At 48.2% G+C, this 21,848-nt stretch overlaps 1 protein-coding gene across 1 annotated transcript; it reads right to left on the minus strand.

Annotated features, from left to right (window-relative positions):
• Positions 1–1,576: 1,576 nt before the first annotated feature.
• Positions 1,577–21,371, minus strand: AQP8 (aquaporin 8). The gene is made up of 5 exons (XM_074381908.1): positions 14,234–21,371; positions 11,129–11,255; positions 8,069–8,283; positions 5,348–5,482; positions 1,577–2,514 (listed from the first exon to the last, which is right to left on the minus strand). Exons 1-5 carry the CDS (start codon positions 14,473–14,475, stop codon positions 2,466–2,468), a joined length of 768 nt encoding a protein of 255 aa, XP_074238009.1. The 5' UTR covers positions 14,476–21,371; the 3' UTR covers positions 1,577–2,465.
• Positions 21,372–21,848: the final 477 nt, after the last annotated feature.

Raw genomic sequence — 21,848 nt, forward strand, 5'->3', positions numbered from 1 at the left:
TTGTTCCTAAAAATTGTTGTTGTTGTTGTTGTTGTTGTTGTTGTTGTTGTTGTTGTTGTTGTTGCATGAGATGGATTCTCTTTCACCCAGGTTGGAGTGCAATGGCACCATCTCAGCTCACTGCAGCCCCCACCTCCCAGGTTCAGGAGATTATCCTGTCTAAGCTTCCCAAGTAGCTGGAATTACAGGCACGTGCCATCAAACCCAGCTAATTTTGTATTTTTAGTAAAGATGGGGTTTCGCCATGTTGGCCAGGCTGGTCTTGAACTCCTGACCTCAGGTGATCCACCTGCCTCGTCCTCCCAAAGTGCTGGGTTTACAGGCGAGCCACCGCTCCCAGCCCATGAAGTATTAATAAAAGATTGGTACACTTCCCTTTTGGCTTGCTTAAAACCCCAGAGTTCTTGGAAATATAACCCTAGTAGGGTTATATTTAACCTAGGATTATATTTAATAATATAAGGTTATATTTATTAAATTTATTAAATATAAGGTTATATTTAATACTAGGATTCCCAACAACATGGTATGTGAGGACCTCAACATAATACTGGCGAAAGGAAATGGCTCAGTACTTGCACCCCAAGGGTCTGGAGAATTAAGTACACACCTATTGCAGTAGAAAGGGCACTAGACTGTGTGTCCAGGATCCTGGATTCTAACTGGGCTCTGCTGCTTGACAACTCTGTAATTACAGCTCACTGCAACCTCTACCTCAACCTTTTCAAAGTACTGGGATTACAGTCATGAACCCCATGCCCGACCCATTTTTAACTCTCTGTAAATGTCCTAGTTTGCTTGTTTCTGATTGTATCATATTTTCTCCTCCCTTTTTCTATTCTTCCAGTTGTCATTGTTATTCTTGTGTGTTATTCTTTACGCTGAGAACGGTTTGGATGTGTGGATATATCGTGAATCTATTTTCTCAATGGGCAGTCTCTCATATTGTAGTGGTGATTTTCTTCATTTTTGCTCATCTTGTTGAAGTGGGTGTTTCCACTTGTTGAGAGTGATTTTTCCCTGGCGCTTCTTTATGGTGTTATAAGGATCATCTTTTGTAAATGACCCATTGATTCTTACGGAGAAGACGCACACTCTGCTTTGAAGGGATGACTTTCAGAGTGTGTCTTTCCATCCTTTCTTATTTGTTACACTCCCATTGGAAGTAATGGCAAAAACCGCAATTACTTTTACAGCAACTGGCCGGGTGCAGTGGCTCACACCTGTAATCTCAGCACTTTGGGAGGCCAAGGCAGGTGGATCACTTGAGGTCAGGAGTTCAAGACCAGCCTGACCAAAATGGTGAAACCCCATCTCTAGTAAAAATACAAAAATAAGCCAGGCATGATGGCATATGCTTGTAATCCCAGCTATTTGGAAGGCTGAGGCAGGAGAAGCACTTGAACCCAGGAGGAGGCAGAGGTGGCAGTGAGCTGAGATCACGCCACTGCACTCCAGCCTGGGTGATAGAGTGAGACTCTGTCTCAAAAAAAAATCTTTTCCACAAACCTAATATTCCTCGGGGAATTCTTGCAGCCCACCACAAGCCCACACCCCCCCCCCCCCCACACACACACACACACACTTCCCCAGCTACAGTGAATGAATGGGCTGACCCATGTCCTGGATAGTACGGAGCCCTCAACTAGGGACAGCGCTGGCCACTCATCCAGACCCTGGACTCTGCCTGGGGCTTTTCAGCAGGGTCCTGTGGTCTGTGATCTGAAACTGACTCTGACTAGAGTCCAGCTGGCACTCTAGAATGCACTCTGAGCTCCAGACAGAGCTCCAGCATGGGCCTGTCCAAGTAGAGACAGGCTCTGGGCTGGCCTAAGTTCCAAGTGCCTGCCATGACCCAGGACTCCGAGCTGGGCTGTAGGATCAGCCACTCTGGCAGCCAAGGCCTAACCCTAGGCCCCCCAACTTTTTTTTTTTTTTTGCTTGCTTTCTCCTCAGTAGTGCCCATTTCTCAAATGAAAGGCAAACCAGTGGACACATGGAAGGAGATACCAGACTGTTTACTGCAAAGTGAGAATTGTCAGCTTGAGAAGCAAGGAAGTGGCTGGAGCCCAGAAGGCCCTTGTACAACAGAGCTATCAAGAAACAAGAGAAGGAGAAAGAAACGGGGTGCGGGAAATGAGCTGATGTACAGAAACAGCCTCCTCTTCCAACTCAGGACTTTCCTCTTGAGAAAAATTCTCATGCCATTTCCACCGCTCCCTGGGCAGCACAGGCAACCTGTTCCTCAGGCTGGGGTCTCTGATGAGCACAAAGAAATTCCAAGAACCTAGAGCTTCCTCAACAGTCCGTCTATCTGAGAAACCAGTCCCACACAGTGGGAGCAAGTGGGTGTCTCCTCTGGGCCTGTGCCCTGGCAGGAAGTGCAGGAACTCTCCTGTTCTCAGTCTGGGACAGGAGAGCTGAGGACTCACCTGAGCAGGAATCCCACGAGCTTGAGCTCAGCTTCACCGAGCCTTCAGGATGAGGCGGGTCTTCCCATCTCCAATGAAGCACCTGCAAGAAAGGTGACCCAGAAAGGTCTCAGCCCCGGAGGAGAGACCCGGCCCTTTGTCATATGTCTCTAGGCTCCGCATTCTCCAGAGAGATGACTTCCTGAGACTCCCCAGCCTTAATAGCCAGATCCCCTGGATCTGGGGAGAGGAAGACACTGTTTCTTTCTACTTGGTTTCCTTTTTTTTTTTTTTTTTTTTTAAATTGAAACGAGGTCTCACTCTGTCACCCAGACTGGAGTACAGTGGCAAGATCTCGGCTCACTGCAGCCTCCACCTCCTGGATTCAAGCGAATCTCGTAGCTCAGTCCCCCAAGTAGCTGAGACTACAGATAGGCACCACTACACCCAGCTGATTTTTGTATTTTTAGTAGAGATGGGGTTTTACCATGTTGACCAGTCTGTTCTCCAACTTCTGACCTCAAGTGATCCACCTGCCTCAGCCTCCAAAAGTGCTGGGATTACAGGTATAAGCCACATGCCTGGGTCCTGCTTGGTTTCTAACACTTTTCTTGAAGATGCTCATGGCTGCCACTCTAAAAGCCCAGACAAAATGAATAGTGATGGCGGGGCACAGTGGCTCACACCTATAATGCAACACTTTGGGAGGCAGATCACTGGAGGTCAGGAGTTGGAGACAAGCCTAGCCAACATGGTGAAACCGCATCTCTACTAAAAAATTACAAAAATTGGCTAGGCATGGTGGCTCATGCCTATAATCCTAGCACTTTGGGAGGCCCAGGCAGGTAGATTACATGAGGTCAGGAGTTCGAGACCAGCCTAGTCAACATGGTAAAACCCCGTCTCTACTAAAAATATAAAAATCAGCTGGGTGTGGTGGCAGGCACCTATAGTCTCAGCTGCTTGGGAGGCTGAGGCAGGAGAATCTCTTGAACCCGGGAGGGAGAGGTTGCAATGAACCAAAATCATGCCACTGCACTCCAGCCTAGGTGAGAAAGCAAGACTCCATCTCAAAAAACAAAACCAAAAATACAAAAATTAGCCAGGCAAGATAGCACGCACCTGTAGTCCCAGCTACTCAGGAGGCTGAGGCAGGAGAAGAGTTTGAACCCAGGAGGCAGAGGCTACAGTGAGCTGAGACCGTGCCACTGCACTCCAACCTGGGCGACAGAGTGAGACTTCATCTCAAGAAAATAGTGATGCTTTTCACTGAACTACAGACTGGGTAGCAGACCCCAGGACTGCTGGCGAACGGTGGAGCAAGTAGTCAAGATTGGCCTGGCCCAGTACCTGTCCTTGCCCAGACAGTGCAAGGTTGTCCCAACTTTGTTTACTAAATCCAGACAATGATCCTTGGACTCCTGGAGTTCAGAGTTCAGAAGGAATGGGGCATGAAAAGGGAGCCCACGGAGAAGAGGCCAAGCGGGATGCAGAGGAACTCTAGACTCTTCCACGTGGGTTCCACTTACCCTTCCGGCAATAGCAACCTTCTTACCCACTGCTGCACCCTGGGAAGCACCGTTCATGGGTATTTCTTGTGAATGACGTCTTCTGACATGCATGCTCATGGGGGTACCATTTACATGACTTTCCCATGTAAATGGGATCTCCTGGAGTTGTACAGTAACCCCACAGGGAACACTCCTCCCCTACTCTTGGTCCTATTGGCGGTGTTCGGGTAAGGCTGATCTCATCCCGACTTCGGGCTTAGGCTCATGCTCCAGACATAGCCAATAGGAGTGCCTGATCAGCCAGGCTCAGTGGCTCATGAAGGTAATCCCAGCACTCTGGGAGGCTGAGGTGGGCAGATCACTTGAGGTCAGGAGTTCGAGACCAGCCTAGCCAAAATGGTGAAACCCCGTATCTACCAAAATACAAAAATTAGCCAGGCATGGTGACATGTACCTGTAATCCCAGCTACTCAGGAGGCTGAGGCAGGAAAATTGCTTGAACACAAGAGGCAGAGGTTGCAGTGAGCCAAGATTGAGCCACTATACTCTAGCCTGGGTGACAAAGTGAGACTCTGTCTCAAAAAAAAAAAAAAAAAAAAACAGTGCCTGACCCCCATGGCTCAGTGATTGATTCTGAAATGGGCAAATAACCTACACACAGTGGGCCAGTTCAAACCAGTGAACCTCAGACCCTGGCTTTTTGCTAGAGCTTGTTGTTCTGTTTCTTCTGGAGTTATCAAGTTGCTAAGATCCAAGCCTTGAGTGGCTGGTAAGCATCTTTACCTCCATTGGAGAGTCTAAGCATGAAACCCACACAGGGAAGGACAGAGCCTGTGAGAAAGACTGAGGCAGGGCACGGTGGCTCATACGTATAACCCCAGCACTTTGGGTGGCCTAGGCAGGAAGATCACTTGAGGTTAGGAGTTCAAGACCAGCCTGACCAACATGATGAAACCCCATCTCTACTAAAAACACCAAAAAAAAAAAAAAAAAAAGCCAGGCATTGTGGCAGGCACCTGTAATCCCAGCTACTTGGAGGCTGAAGCAAGAGAATTGCTTGAATCCAGGAGGTGGAGGTTGCAGTGAGCTGAGATCACACCACTGCACTCCAGCCTGGGCAACAGAGGGAGACTCTGTCTCAAAAGAAAAAAAAGGAGAAAGACCAAGTCCTAAAGACGTTTGAACACCCCTGAGGCCACTGCTACCTGTGAAGTTTTTGATAATGTGAGCAAATAAATTCCTTTTTATGACATACGCTGTTTTGAAATAGATCTGTCACTTGGAGACAGATCTATGGAGGCATTTTCTTTGCCTCTGAAGAGGCTTCCTCTTTCCTCTCCCAAACCCAAGTAACAACCTAGCCCTCCAGCCCTGGACTCTCAGGTGCCCATCCGATGGGCCAGTGACCCTGTGTCACCCTCCTACCTAATGAGCAGTCCAACAAGCAGGCCACCCAGGAGTGGGCCCAGCCAGTAGATCCAGTGGAAGTCCCAGTGGCCGGTCACCACCGCAGGTCCAAAAGCACGGGCAGGATTCATGCAGCCTCCAGACACAGTGCCCCTGCAAACACCCAGGCACCCCGGTCACCAGGATCCCAGCCAGGCCCCACCTCACCTCACACGCACATCCCCAACCAGGCCTAGTCACACGCCACCCAGAAACTCTCTCTAAACTCCCACATCATGGGTTCCTGGGTAGATCCTAAGGAAGGTGGAGCAGCCGCTAGTGCTAGGAAGCATAAGGTGTGGCTCCCTGCCGGGCGTGCAGTCAGGGACTCCCCACAAACTCGTCTAGAATGCCCAGCAAAAATGCCTGTGTGACGATGGCAGGAAGAGAAGCTGACCTACGTCCGCTCCAAACTCTACAAAGCAAAGTCAAACCGTTTCAACCCGTTTCGAGTCAAGCTGACCTAGATTCAAAACCCGGACCACACACTATAAAATAATGAAATGTGTATCATTGGACTGTTTGTAACCCAAAGAATAAATGCTTGAGAGGATGAATACCCCATTTACTTTGACATGATCATTACACGTTGCATACCTGTATCAAAACATTTCATGTAACCTCAGCCAGGCACGGTGGCTCATGCCTGTAATCCCAGCACTATAGAAGGCCGAAGCAGGCAGATCACTTCAGGTCAGGAGTATGTGACCAGCCTGGCCAACGTGGTGAACCCCTGTCTACTAAAGATACAAAAATTAGCTGGGTGTGATGCCACATGCCTGTAATCCCAGCTGCTGGAGAGGCTAAGGCAGGAGAATTGCTTGTACCCAGGGGTTGGATGTTGCAGTGAGCCATGATCACGCCACTGCACTCCAGCCTGGGTGACAGAGCGAGACACTTGTCTCAAAAAATTAAAATAATGAAGAGTATAAGTGGATTGTTTGTGACACAAAGAATAAATACTTGAGAAGATGAATACCCTATTACCCTGATGTGATAATTATGCATTGCAAGCCTGTATCAAAATATCTTATGTAACCCAGAAACATATACACCTGTTTACATTTAAAAACATATAAAGAGAGAAAACACCAGCCCAGATAGTTCTAGTTATGGGAACCTTCATTGAGCCTCTCTGTGTTCAACTGAGGTGAAAGTGACTATCCCATAGATTGTTGTCAGGAGTGAATGAGAAAAAGCAAATGGAGCCCACGCCTTGAATATAATTAATATGCAATATGCAAAAAGCATTAACTGATCTAGCTGGTCCAGAAGAGGCCCTTGTTGCACCGCAGGCTTAAGGCCCAGAATCTCCTACAGGGAGACTCTTCCCTAGGTCTCTCTCTCTCTCCTTCTGGGGCCCTGTCTCTACCCAATTCCCTCAGGCTGGGGTCCTGTAGACCTCAGCCCCACCCTGTGTCCAGCCTCGAAGTCAAAAGGCTTGTAAATGAATCTAAGGCCACTAGGGGGCAGCAAAGCATGGCCACCGCTTTACACACACATTCCCCAGCCTGCCCCGGCTCTATCTCCCAAAGTTGAGGAAGTGCTGACCCAGGGGAAAGGTTAGACTTGGTCCTGTGTCCAAAACAAAGGAAACAGACATGAGGGAGAGACTCTCTGGCCCAAGCACTGTGGCTCATCCCTGTAATACCAGGACTTTGAGAGGCCAAGATGGGGTCAGGGGGTGGGGGGAGAAGCTTAAGGCCAGGAGTTCAAGACCAGCCTGGGCAACATAGCAGGACCCCCATCTCTACAAGAAGAATAAAAAGGAAAGGGCTTATTCATCTTCTTGTCCCAAATTTGTCACTTAGTTTGCCACTGCCCGTTGGCCTTAAATAAGTCACTTCTGTCCTCTCTGAGCCTCAGTTTCCTCACCTATATAACAGGAGACATCGCTGGGTACAGTGGCTCATGCCTGTAATCCCAGCACTTTGGGAGGCCGAGGTGGGCGGATCACGAGGTCAGGAGTTTGAGACCAGCCTGGCCAAGATGGTGAAACCCCGTCTCTACTAAAAATACAAAAATTAGCCAAGCGTGGTGGCACACACCTATAATCCCAGCCACTCAGGGAGGCTAAGGCAGGAGATGTTTGAACCCAGGAGGTGGAGGTTGTAGTGAGCCAAGATCACTCCACTGCACTCCAAGCCTGGGTGACAGAGTGAGACTTTGTCTCAAAAAAAAAAAAAAAAAAAGAAAGAAAAGAAAAATGAAATAAAACGGGAGCCATCACCCCAATCTTGTCTAGTTAATCCCTTCCAAAGCCTCCTGAGAGACTCAAAATATATTAGACAACAGCTACAGATGCTGTTTTTAAGCCTGAGGGCCTGAGGCTGAAACCTGGCTACCCGCCAACCAAATGAACCCCGTACACAGAAATGTTACGTTTTCACTACCAAAATTGGAAAACATCACATGCAGATTTAAATTTCTGACTTCCCTTGAATGAAATCAGAAGAAGCATAACCCCAGACCCATGTTCCCACACAGCAATCATTGAAAATAGCTGAATCGGCTGGAGCGCCTCTGACACTGCAGTCCCCACCACTCCCTATTGTCTGCCTGATGCCAGCCCACCTCCCCATTTGCAGCACCTCCCTGGCCCCTAATAGCAACTGAATCTGTGGCCCTCAGGCCTGAAGTCCTGCAGAGCTGAACAGCGCAGACCTGGGCATGGTCACCCCACTGCCAAGGGACACTCACCCGGCCAGGATATCCACGGTGACAGCAAAGCCAATGGAGAATGGGGCCAGAGGGCCCTTTGTCTTCTCATTGATGGCACCCATACATACAGCCAGGGCCAGCAGCGTCGTCAGGATGATCTCTGCCACCAATGCCCCTGCCATCTGCCCCTGCTCCTGTACCGTCACAAAGGCCGCCCCAGATGCATTCCAGAACCTCTCCTCGGGACTCACTGCCTGCACAGAGAAGCTGCTCAGCCTCACAGTGGAGCAGAAACAGCTGGAAACTGAGGGGAGAGGGCCTAAAAACACACACCCTCCCACCTTAAGGGCCAGTGAAGGGTCATGTCCAATTTCAGTCTGATACACCTGGATTCATATCCCAGCTCTGCCAGATTTACTGTGTGACCCTGTGTGAGCTACTGAACCTCCCTGGGCCTCACTGTGCTCAGCTGAAAAGTGAGAATGGGGCTAGGTGTAGTGGCTCATGCCAGCAACCCCAGCACTTTGGGGGGGCCGAGGTGGGTGGATCACTTGAGCTCAGGAGTTCAAGACTAGCCTTACCAACATGGTGAAACCCTGTCTCCACTAAAAACACAAAAATCAGCAGGGTATGGTGGCAGGCACCTGTAATCCCAGCTGCTCAGGAGGCTGAGGCACTAGAATCCTTGAACTCTGGAAGCCAAGGTTGCAATGAGGTGAGATTGCATCACTGCACTCCAGCCTGAGCAACAGAGCGAGACTGCATCAAAGAAAGAAAGGAAAGGAAAGAAAAGAAAAGAAAAAAGAAAAGAGGGAGGGAAGGGGGAAGGAAGGAAGAAAGGAAGGAAGGAGGGAAGGAAAGAAGGAGGGAGGGAGGGAGGGAGGGAAGGAGGGAGGGAAGGAAAGAAGGAAAATGGGATAACGTAGTCATGGCTCCAAGTTACAGGTCTAAATGTTACATAACTTAGATGACCCTCTTTGAGAAAAAGAACATAAACTGTCTTACTTTTTTTTTTGAGACAGGGTCTTGCTCTGTCTCCCATGCTGGAGGGCGCTGGCATGATCATAGCTCACTGCAGTCTCCACCTCCTGGGCTCAAGTGATCCTCCGACCTCAGCCTCTCATGTAGCTGAGACCACAGGCACATGCCACCATGCCCACCGAATTTCTTTTTAATTTTTTGTAGAGATGGAGGGTCTCACTGTGTTGCCCAGGCTGGTCTCAAACTCCTAGGCTCAAGTGATCCTCCCGCCTTCGCCTCCCAAAATGCTGGAATTACAAGCATCAGCTACCGCACACAACTAAAAATACCTTACTTTGCAAACACATATGGTCAGGTGAACTCATCGCTAGATCCCCTTAGGACATTGGAAGGGGCATGTGCCAGAGTCCTCAAGCCTGAGCTCAATTATTTCTGCAGGCAATCGGCCTCAGGACTGTCGCAGTCCCCAAGGGAAAGCTAGGGCAGTGCACAAGTTTCTGGACTCTAGACCCAATGGGGCCGTGCTGCTTCCAAGCACGTCTGAACTTGAACAAGTTACCCGCTTCTCTGTGACTCTTTTTTCTCATCTGTAAAATAGGGATGATACTGACAGCTCCTAGCTCACAGACAAGGCTGCTGGCGTGCCTGGCACAAGGTCAGTGCTCTCGATGAACTTACTGTGGTTTCTCGTAAAGTTGCTGGGAGATGAAATAAGAGAACATGTGTAAAGCGCTTGGCAGGAAGAATGCATTTAGGGAACCCTGCTGCCCCAAAACTGTCAGAACCACGTTTGGCAGGTTTTAAGAGGCAGGGCTTAAGCCAGAGTCTGGCCACTGCTTTTCATAAAGAAGCAGAGCAGGAAGGTCCCAGGCGTGTTCCACAGACAGGGTAACAGGCTGGGGCTCTCAAAGCGAGGCATGGAGAGACCAGGGCAGGGGATGACAGCAAAGTGAGGCTTGAGAAGAAAGTGCGGTGGGTCAGCACTTATGGTTGAGCTCTCCCATTCACCACTCCCCACACACGTGCCAAGCAAGGCCCACATCTGGAAGAGCTGAAGGTCCCCTGGCTGAACTGAGGCTTAAAGGCAAAAGGGGGGGAGAGAGAGAGAGAGAGAGGAGAGAGAGAGAGAGAGAGAGAAGGAGATGGAGGGAAGGAGGGAGGAAAGGAGAGAGAATGAGAGAAGAAAGAGAAAGAAAGGAAAGAAAGAAAAAGGAGGGAAGGAAGGAAGAAGGGAGGGAGGGAAGGAAGGAAGGAAGGGAAGGGAAAGGGCAAAGCAAAGCGAGGGACGGAGGGAGAAAGTCTATCCATGGATTTATGCACAGGGCTATGAAAACTCTGTGACTGGCCAAGCACAGTGGCTCATGACTGTTATCCCAGCACTTTGGGAGGCCAAGGCAGGACTCACTTGAGGCCAGGAGTTGGAGATCAATCTGGTCAACACAGTGATAGCCCATCTCCACAAAAAAAATTTTAGAAGTAAGCTGGATGTGGTGACACACATCTATAGTCCCAGCTACTTAGGAAGTTGAGGCGGGAGGATCACTCGAGCCCAGTAGGTCAAACCTGCAGTGCTGTAATTACACCACCACCTCACTCTAGCCTGGACAACAGAGACGCCATCTCTAAAATAAAAAAGAGAGACCCAGCGAAGTGGCTCACGCCTATAATCCCAGCACTTTGGGAGGCCGAAGCAGGCAGATCACTTGAGCTCAGGAGTTTGAGACCAGCCTGACCAACATGGTGAAACCCCGTCTCAACTAAAAATACAAAAATCAGCCGGGCATGGTGGCAGGTCCCTGTAATCCCAATTACTTGGGAGGCTGAAGCAGGAGCATTGCTTCAGCCTGAGAGGCAGAGGCTGCAGTGAGCCGAGACCACACCACAGCACTCCAGCCTGGGTGACAGAGCAAGACTCCGTCTCAAAAAAACAAACACATAAAAAATAAAATTAAATGCAATAAGAAAGAGAGAAGAAAAGGGTCCACAAATTCCACTGGCAGAAACAAGCAAAGGATTGGGCATTTCCCCACTCCCCACTGCCCCTCAACACACACTCATGCACCTCCAGCAGCCCCATCAGAGAGGAAGCCGCTAGCCCAGCTCCTGGGGGTCACCCACCTTGGCCAAGGCAGCCCCGAGCAGCCCCCCGAGGAGCTGTGACACCCAGTACGGGAGGAGCATCACCAGGTTGAGGCCTCCGATCAGCATGGCTGCCAGGGACACCGCAGGGTTGAAGTGTCCACCACTGTAACCCACAAGAGCAGAGGAAGTCATGATCCCAGGGCTGATAGCATGACTGGCACTTAAGACAACGCGTCCCAGCCAGCCCACCAGGCTGGCCTCGCAGGGGGAGAGCCCAGCTCACATACAAAGAGGCACCAGATTGCTTTCATTTTCCCTGAAAGGCCAGGTGGAGGGTAAGAGATAAAAGGCAGGCTCTAAGCCCTAAGCCCAGCCCCCAGGATGGCCCTGGAGGAGGAGCGTGTAGGGAGACCATCCCTTAACTCCTCCCTGGCTCCCTCTGAGCCTCCCTCCAGCCCTCTAGAGATGTGGCCATAGTTCAGATTGAGACACCAAGGCTCCAAGTTAGTAGCCCAAGAGCTGTATCCAGGCCTCCCCTTATGATTTGTTTGTTTTTATGAGACAGAGCCTTGCTCTGTCATCCAGACTGGAGTGCAGGGGCGTGATCTCAGCTCACTGCAACCTCCACCTTTTGAGTTCAAGCAGTTCTCCTGGCTCAGCCTCCCAAGCAGCTGGGGACCACAGGCACCTGCCACCACGCCCGGTTTATTTTTGTATTTTTAGTAGAGACGAGGTTTCACCATGTTGGTCAGTCTGGTCTCGAACTCTTAACCTCAAGTGATCCACCCACCTCGGCTTCTGAAAGTGCTGGGATTACAGGCATGAGCCACCGCACCTGGCCCAGGCCTCCCTTCATGAGCAGCTAGGCCCTGAATCAGAGCTCCTGATGGATCGGTTGAACTGCTCAGCCATTGAAAACCCTACTTGTGGTCTGAAAGTGTGATGGGTGTAAAATGCGGATAAAAGGTAGGCTCTAAGCCTGCCGTTCAGGCTGGAAATGGCATTGAGAACCCTGGCCTGGGTTCAAGGCCCAACTCTGCCACTGTAGAGCTGTGTGACCTTGGCCAAGTTACATAACCTCTCTTTACCTCAAGGATCTCTGCCCGATAAAGCTATTGCAAAGATATAAAGAATTAGTATGTGTAGAGCCCATAGTACTATCTATGTAGTTAGCACTCAGTAAACGTCAGCCGTTATTACTGCTCACATTCGTACCCCTGCACACAGAGCTCCAGCAACTTGCTGTGGTCACCCAGCTAAGAAGTGATAAAGATTCCATTCAATCTCAGATCCGTCCAAAGGGAAGATCATGTACTTTCTGTTTCACTCGCAACCTCCCTTGAATGTCTAAAGAGATGTGGTTTTTTGTTTTTTGTTGTTTTGTTTTGTTTTTGAGACGGAGTCTCACTCTGTCACCCAGACTGGAGTGCAGTGACGTGATCTCGGCTCACTGCAACCTCCCCCTCCCAGTTCAAGTGATTCTCCTGCCTCAGTCTTCCAAGGAGCTGGGACTCCAGGTGCCTGCCACCATGACCGGCTAATTTTTGTATCTTTAGTAGAGGCCAGGGCTCCACCCTGTTGGCCAGGCTGGTCTCAAACTCCTGGCCTCAGGTGATTCACCCGCCTCAGCCTCCCAGAGTGCTGGGATTACAGGTGTGAGTCACTGCACTGGCATAAAGAGATGTTAAAGCTCTTTTCCATTCTGATTTTCTGAGAAACAGTATTTCTGTTTCCTCATGCAGATCTATTTTTTGAGTGAGATTTAATACAGACCAACCATGTCCCAGATCACACTGCCAGGCGCCCCATTCAAGATCTTCGTCGTGATGGCTGGCTCTCCTGGGAACTAGCAGATCTCCCCATGGAGCCTCCACGCAAACGAGAGCTAAGCCAGAGAGCCTGTCCCTTTCCCTGCCACTCCTTCCCGATCACTTCTAGACAAGCTGGGACCACTGCAGATCCCTGTATACCCAGGTGGGAAAACTTGGCTCAGGTCTTCTGCACATTTCTGCTTTCCCTAAAACCCCCTTCTAGCAGTAACAATCACATGGCAACCAATACCTATTGAGTGTTTGGTGTGCACCAGGTGCTTTACTTCATTTAATTCTCATGCCTCCCCCGTGAGGTCCTTGGATTTGAGCGCTGTCACCAGACAGCTTGTTCTTGACTCCCGCTCTGCCACTTTCCGGCCCTCCAAACGTGGACAGATTACACAGCCTTTGCCTTTTGCAGCTGCAAAATGGGGCTAATAACAGGACCTACCCCACAATGCTTTTATGAGAATTAAATGACTAATATCTTTAAAGTAATTAGACTAGTACCTGGTACATGGTTAGCAATATAGACGTGTTGCTTTGAAAAAAAAAATCATTTAAAAGTATGCTACTGGCCAGGCCCGGTGACTCACACCTGTAATCCCAGCACTTTGGGAGGCCGAGGCGGGTGGATCACGAGGTCAAGAGATCGAGACCATCCTGGCCAACATGGTGAAACCACATCTCTACTAAAAATGCAAAAATTAGCTGGTCGTGGTGGTGTGTGCCTGTAGTCCCAGCTACTCGGGGGGCTGAGGCAGGAAAATCGCTTGAACCTGGGAGGCAGAGGTTGCAGTGAGCCGAGATGGCACCATTGCACTCCAGCCTGGGTGACAGAGAGAATAGAGAGAGACTCCATCTCAAATAAATAAATAAATAAGCAAGCAAGCAAGCTACTATTTCTGTTTTATAGATGGGGAATTTGGGGTTTAGAGTGACTTGCCAGCCAGGCATGGTGGCTCACACCTGTAATCCCAGCACTTTGGGAAGCCAAGGCAGGAGGATCACTTGAGACCAGGAGTTCAAGACTAGCCTGGGCACAGTGAGTCCCCATCTCTATGAAAAAATTTAAAAATTAGCTGGGTACAGTGGTGCATGCCTGTGATCCAGCTACTCAAAAAGAGAGTGACTTGCCCAAAGTCACAAGCTCACAGGCTTTGGGGTCCAGAGTTGACCCCAGACAGTCTGACTCCCAACCCCATAATTATCCACAGTGCTCCTTCAAATCCTGAATAGGTATGCACCCAGGGGTCCTTGACAACCACTTTGCTTTCCACCCCCAGTGCCCCTCGTCAGCACCAGGCTGAATGCTCGGAGCCAGTCTCACCTGATATTCCCCAGCGTGGCAATCACGAGCCCCAAAGCCAGCCCGTGGGCCAGGGCGGGCTGCAGCACCCCAGTGTCCGTCCCGTTCTCAATGACCGACAGGCACCCGATGAAGATGAAGAGGGCAGAGCCCAGCAGTTCAACCAGGCAAGGCTGCACCAAGCGTTCGTACCAGGACGCTTGCCATCTGCTGCCCACGCTCGGCTCCCTGGCCTTGCCATTGCCAAATTCAAGCTCGCACATGGCTCTCTGCCGTAGGGAAAAAGGGATAGTGGACACGGGTGGAGGCTAGCCCAGATTTGGAAGGGCCCGGCCCCCAACCTTGAATTAATTCACAGCCCCCCTTGCTCTGCCAGCCCGGAGAGGAAGATGCTGGCAGAAGGCTCACCTCTCTGGACATCGGGATCAGACGGCACAAGCCTTGGGCTCCTGCCTGAGCTGCTGGGAAATCCACACCTGCTGTCCAGGACTGTCTTATCTCCCAGGGACAGGACCTGCTGATCACACTACAGGCTCTGCCCCTTTTAAAGGGCTGCAGAGGCTCAATGCACGTGCAGAGAAAGCAATAAAGCCCAGGTAGGAGGTGGCTCTGAGGCTCAGAAGAGGAAACTTTTTTGAAATCTCAACAGGGCAGGGTGAGGGAGTCAGAGATTGCTAAACTTTCTGCGAATGAGGGAAAAACACCCCCGCTTGGCTGTGTCATCTAGGAGCACACTCCATGCCGCAGAAAGTGGGAGATGGGACCAGCACCCCAGCTCCCCACAGTCCAAAGCAGACCAGCGCATGTAAGTGGGCCCCATCAGGTTGGAACCTCACATGTTAAGAAACAGCAAACTCAGCCAGGTGGGGTGCCTCACACCTGTAATCCCAGAACTTTGCGAGTCCAAGCCGGGTGGATCACTTGAGGTCAGGAGTTCTAAACCAGCTTAGCCAACATAGTGGAAACCCTGTCTCTACTAAAAACACAAAAAATTAGCCGGGCGTGGTGGTGCAGGCCTGTAATCCCAGATACTTGGAGGGCTGAGGCAGGAGATCACTTGCACCCAGGAGGCGGAAGTTGCAGTAGGCTGAGATTGTGCAACTACACTCTAGCCTGGGCGACAGAGGAAGACTCTGCCAAAAGAAAGAAAGAGAGGAAGAAAGAGAGAAAGAAAGAGAGAAAGAGAGAAAGCAAGGAAGGAAGGAAGGAAAAGGGAGGAAGGGAGGAAGGGAGGGAGGGAGGGAGGGAAGATTGAATTAGCTGGGCACGTTGGTGTGTGCCTGTAATCCCAGCTACTCAGGAGCATAAGGTATGAGAATCACTTGAACCCGGGAGGCAGAGGTTGCAGTGAGCCGAGATAGCGCCGCTGCACTCCAGCCTGGACGACAGAGTGAGACCCTCTCTCAACAATAAAACAGAAACAAAGAGACAGCAAACTCATCTTCAATTATTTTTCCACTGATTCCCATGGCCTCAAACACCTGCAGTCACCCTGACAGCCTGAGCCAGGACTGAGTGTATAGATGATGATCCTGCACTGAGCGAGGCAGAGGAGACAAGCAACAGGCAACGGCAAGACCCATGGACTTTGGAAACAGGCTGCCTGGAGTTCAGTCCCAGCTCTGCTGTAAACTAGCCTTGTAACCCTTGTGCACATGACTTTGCCTCTCTAGCCGTTTGTTTTCTCAACCGTTAGGTGTGGATGTTAGTGGCTGCACCCATGTCATAGGGTGGTCAGGAAGTTTAAATGAGCTGATATGGGTGAAGCGCTCCGGACAGTGCCAGACACACAATACCAGCATCCACTAATTTAACAATACATGCTTAGCTGTAACTAATAGCTAATAGTGAACACGTTCTATGTGCCAGGCACTGGGGCTAAGTGGCTTCTATTATCTCATTTAAACCTCACAGCCACCTTGTGAAGCAGGTACTACTATTACAGCTATTTCACAGATGAGGAAGTGGAGTGTCAGGAAGGTTGAGTTTCCCAGGATTATACAGCTTATATGATCACAGAACTTGTGGGATGTCACAAAAGGATACATACTGTATATGATTCCATTTGTGTGAAGTACATAGACTAGTCACATTCATAGAGACAGAAGCAGAATGGTGGTTTCCAGGGCTTGAGGGGAAGGAAGGATGAAGAGCTTGTGTTTAGTGGGTACAGATTTCCTGTTCGGGAGGAAAGTTCTGGAGATGGATGATATAGTGACACAACAGTGTAAAGATACTTAATGTCACTGAACTGTACACTTAAAAATCATTCAAATTGGCCAGGCGCAGTGGCTCACACCTGTAATCCCAGCACTTTGGGAGACCAAGGTGGACAGATCACTTGATTTCAGAAGTTTGTCACCAGTCTGGCCAACATGGTGAAACCCTGTCTCTACTAAAAATGGAAAAATTAGCTGGGCTTGGTGGCGCGGGCCTATAATCCCAGCTACTTGGGAGGCTGAGACAGGATTCTTTGCTCACATAATAGTCCATGGCAGGCTTGTCTCCAAATGGAGCTTCCATCTTGGAGCTGCCCCATCTAGGTCCTCAGATCTTCTCCAACAAAATGGGAAAAAGAGACTGTGGAGGGCTGTGCAGGAGATTATTATGGTCTGGGCCTAGAAATACTAAATCTCCCTCTCATCTATATATGACGAGCTCAAGCTCAGTCACATGGCTTCACCTGACTGCAGTTGAGCCTGGGAATTGTAGCCTAGCCATGTGCCCAGGGGGAAAAAGAAAGGCATTTTATGAATATCAAGCAATTTCTGCCACATAGTAAAAATTGTTGCTTTCCTAGAGACCATGGTTCTAGTTGAGTTTTTTTTTGGTGAATTAAATGATTCAGTGTCTCCCATGGTTTCAAGACAAAACCAGACTCTCTTAGTTAGCCACAGAGGCTTCAATTCCTAGCCCCTGAATCATCTCCACATGAACCCAAACAATTTATCAGATAAGCCATGTTCCCTCACCTGGCCCTGTCCATGCCTGTCTCTCTACTTGGAGTCCTTGTTTGCCCTCCTGGTCAACTTCTACTCCTCATTCAGATCTCAGATCAGATATTACATCCTCCCTGATGCCTCGGCCAACACATATTAGTCCTCTAGACCCACCCTTCCCTCATTCAAGGTAAGGTTTGATTCCATAGCTCTAAAACTAGCGGCTTCCGGGAAAAACCTGAAAGCCATTTAGGCAAAACAACACATTTCCACTATGAGAGTTTTGGAATATGTCTTGATGTCCTCATATACAATATACTGGTCTCTCGAAATCACTGAAGAACTCAGTGGGCTAAGGAGATACTGTCTTCCTAAAAAATTCTTTGGCTGGCAAACTTCCTAGTTTTCCAATCCCAGGTTTTCTTGACATGACCAAGGCTTCTAATGTTTATCCCTGTTTGGTTGGCTAGATCACTCCGCATCTTTTCAGCCTGCCATTCCCCACCAGGTCCAGATGGAGTGTAGACGCAGGTCACATTTTACCCTGGCATCTCACCTTTCCCTTTATTCTTGCCTTGATGGCTGCACTGTTGTGCCAGATACAATGCTGGTGCTGTGGCAGCCATCTTGGACCATATAGATAGGCCCAACATAGTGACTCATGCCTGTAAGCCCTTTGGGAGGTCAAGGCAGGCAAATCACCTGGGGTTAGAAGTTCAAGACCAGCCTGGACAACATGGTGAAACCCTGTCTCTAGTAAAAATACAAAAATTAGCTGAGCATCGTGGCACACAACTGTAGTCCCAACTACTCGGGATGTTAAGGCAAGAGAATTGTTTGGACCTGGGAAGTGGCAGTTGCAGTGAGCCAAGATCACTCCATTGCACCCCAGCCTGGGCAACAGAGTGCTTGAGATATTCTGCAGCACAGAGTCAGTTCCTGGGTGGGGGCCACAAGATCAGATGAGCCAGTTTATCCATCTGGGTGGGGCCAGCTGACCCATCAAGCGCAGGGCTGCTGGTCTTAGGTTCTACAGTCGTAATTTTTTTTTTTTTTTGAGGTGGAGTCTCACTCTGTTGCTGGGAGGTCACATAAATTTAAGAATGGAATACAAATATAAATAAAATATGTCTTTTCATGTACGTGTCTATTCAGTGTATGTGTATTATTGTCTGTATGTACAATATATGTGAATTTTTTTGTACCTGTGGGTTTTTTTTTTTCAAATGACTATTAAGTTGTTAGAACATAAGAACTTTTTAAGTATTTTGAAACTAACTCCTTAATAAATAAAAATTATTGGGTATTTTGCAGGGGGCTCTGCACGGAGTGAACCAAGAAAGTTTGGGGGCCTCTGAATTAAAGAATGTATGTTCTTCTATTTCAAGTACTTACAGAAGAGAACACTTCTCGCAGATACATCATCCCCAAAATTTCAGAGATACTGGGTTTCAGCTTAATAATTTCTTCTCAAAACTGGACACCACTTATAATGCAGAAACTTGATCATTTAGGCTGTGCTCTGTGGACAGCCACAGAAACTTAAAGCAGAACCTCATTCTCTCCTGAAACTGCTTTCTTTCTATGTAAGTAGATTTGCGATTGTATTCAAATGGGACTAAAGGCACGTGCTACCAAGGCTGGCCAGCTTTTTAATTTTTATTTTGTAGAGATGGGGGTCTCACTTTCTTGCACAATTTTGAGGGGGGGGCGCTGTGCAAATGAGTTCCACTTGGAGCTTGGGGGTTAAGTCTAGTGTTCACCTTTCTGTCTTCTCAAATTGCAAGATTAGTTTGCACCTGAGCAACTTCCTTCCTCATAGAAGTCACCAGCTCTTTCTTTTCTTCCCTGCAGTGTCAGGGTCAAGGTGTTCAATGTCTTTTGAGTCACAAGTAACCAGTTATATTGGCTATTTCAGAATGCTTTACAGACAGAAAGTCCTTGAACTAAGGAAGAACTACACTAAGTCTCATCAGCAAGGATCCAGCTTGTCTTTATCTACATGTTTTGAACAATAAAAATGACTATCATTTTTTGAGAACCTACTAAGAGCTTGGCACTCAGTTTTCTTTTTCTATCTCGTATATCCTTTTTATCTACATCCAAATGAAATAACTCTACAGAAGAAAAAATCCAAATGATCAATAAGAGATGATCAAGTGAGATGGAGTCTCACTCTGTCGCTGAGGTTGGAGTATAGTGGCATGATCTCGGCTCACTGCAACCTTTGCCTCCCGAGTTCAAGTGATTCTCCTGCCTCAGCCTCTGGAGTAGCTGGGACTACAGGGATGTGCCACCACGCCTGGCTAATTTTTTTGTATTTTTAGTAGAGATGGGGTTTTGCCATGTTGGCCAGGCTGGTCTTGAACTCCTGACCTCAAGTGATCTGCCCACCTTGCCTTCCCAAAGTGATGGGATTACAGGTGTAAGCCACTGTGCCACCCCTAATGTTGATAATTCTTATGAACATTACATTTGAGACCCTCTAAGCTAAAGAAAAGACAGGAAAAATAAATAAATAAAGGATGCCGGGCGCAGAGGCTCACGCCTATAATCTCAGCACTTTGGGAGGCTCAGGTGGGTGGATCACGAGGTTGGGAGATGGAGACCACCCTGGCCAACATGGTGAAGCCCTGTCTCTACTAAAAATACAAAAATTAGTCGGCATGGTGGCGCATGCCTATAGTCCCAGCTACTCAGGCGCATGCCTATAGTCCCAGGCTGAGGCAGGAGAATCGTTTGAACCTGGTAGGCAGAGATTGCAGTGAGCCGAGATCGTGCCACTGGCACTCCAGCCTGGTGACAGAGTGAGACGCCATCTCAAAAAAAAAGGAAAATCTGTCCAATTAGGACTGAATAACTGTCCAGTCATGACGCAGTGCTCCTAGCTGTTTCCATGGATTATTTCTGTGGGTTTTTAAATATTCTGTATAAGATGTTTATTGTTTTGGTTACTAAGCTAAATACATATGACAGCACCTAGCATAGAACTTTAATAGCTGTTTATAGTATATGTTCAATACATATTTGTTGAATTAGAATGTACATCTTGCTTAATCAGAGCCATATGTATTCTGTTCTTTGAAAAATTATAGAAAAGACTGACCAGTTGGGTTTTGTTGAATCCTATTGAATAACTATCACTCCTAATGTTCTAGGCATTGGTCTAATGGAGTGAGATTTTACAAACCTAAGTTGTATAGTCATCCATTAGTTAAATGTTGTAATTCTATTATATCTAATGTAACAGGAAAAAAATTTTAATGCAATAGTATACATTTAAAACCTAAGGGGATTGGCTGGGTGTCGTGGCTCATGCCTGTAATCCCACCACTTCGGGAGGCCGAGGTGTGTGGATCACCTGAGGTCAGGAGTTCAAGACCAGCTTGGCCAATATGGTGAAACACTGTCTCTACTAAAAATACAAAAATTAGCAGGCGAGGTGGCTGGCGCCTGTAATCCCAGCTATTCAGGAGGCTGAAGCATAAGAATCACTTGAACCAGCAGGCAGAGGTTGCAGTGAGCCGAGATTGCACCATTGCACTCCAGTCTGGGAGACAAAGCAAGACTCTGTCTCAAAAAAACAAAACAAAACAAAACAAAACCTAGGGAGGAAAAAATGTGCTTAGGCTAACTCATCCAACCGGAAGCAAGCTGGATATAAAACATTTAAAAACAAGGAGAGGAATACGTAAAGTAATTAAATTTCATTGCTTTTGTTTTGATTTTTCTGACTTTGCTTCACAAAAAGAATTTTAGTCAATCAAGTAGAAAGTTTAACTTCTGACCTGATAGAAAGTGTCAAACTACAACATTCTGTAAGTTAACCCATCTCTCGAGAAACACAGGAAGGCCAATATGTGTTCATTTTTTATTATTTATTTATTTACTGAGACAGAGTCTCCCTCTGGAGTGCAGTAGCGTGATCCCAGCTCCCTGCAACCTCCACCTCCTGGGTTGAAGCGAGTCTCCTGCCTCAGCCTCCTGAGTAGCTGGGATTACAGGCGCTTGCCACCACACCTGGCTGACTTTTTGTATTTTTAGTAGAGATAGGGTTTCACCACCTTAGCCAGGATGGTCTCGATCTCTTGACCTCGTGATCCGCCCACCTCGGCCTCCCAAAGTGTTGGGATTACAGGCGTGCATCACGGTGCCCGACCATATGTTTATTTTTAAAAATAAAACTGTATGATTATATATACACACGTATATATATTCATATACATATATATGTATATGTATATACATATATGCCTATATAAAAATATGTATACATATATATTTATGTATGTATATATATATTTTTTGAGACAGTATCTTGCTCTGTCACCCAGGCTGGAGTGCAATGGCATGATCTCAGCTCACTGCAACCCTGCCTCTCGGGTTCAAGTGATTCTCCTGCCTCAGTCTCTCGAGTAGCTAGGACTATACCACACCCGGCTAATTTTTTGTATTTTTAGTAGAGATGGGGTTTCACCATGTTAACCAGGTTGGTCTCAAACTCCTGACCTCAGGTGATCCTCCCGCCTTGACCTTCCAAAGTTCTGGGATTACAGGCTGGAGCCACCATGCCTGGCTGTGTGATTATATTTTTTCAAACAGTATGCATTTCCCTTCCTTACCCCTTAACCCTCCTTGCCACCTCTAGAAAGTCCGTTTTGTGTGTTGCACTTAATTGGTGATTTACATCTGTGTGT

Source organism: Saimiri boliviensis, chromosome 12 (assembly GCF_048565385.1).
Source record: "Saimiri boliviensis isolate mSaiBol1 chromosome 12, mSaiBol1.pri, whole genome shotgun sequence".
Taxonomy (NCBI): domain Eukaryota; kingdom Metazoa; phylum Chordata; class Mammalia; order Primates; family Cebidae; genus Saimiri; species Saimiri boliviensis.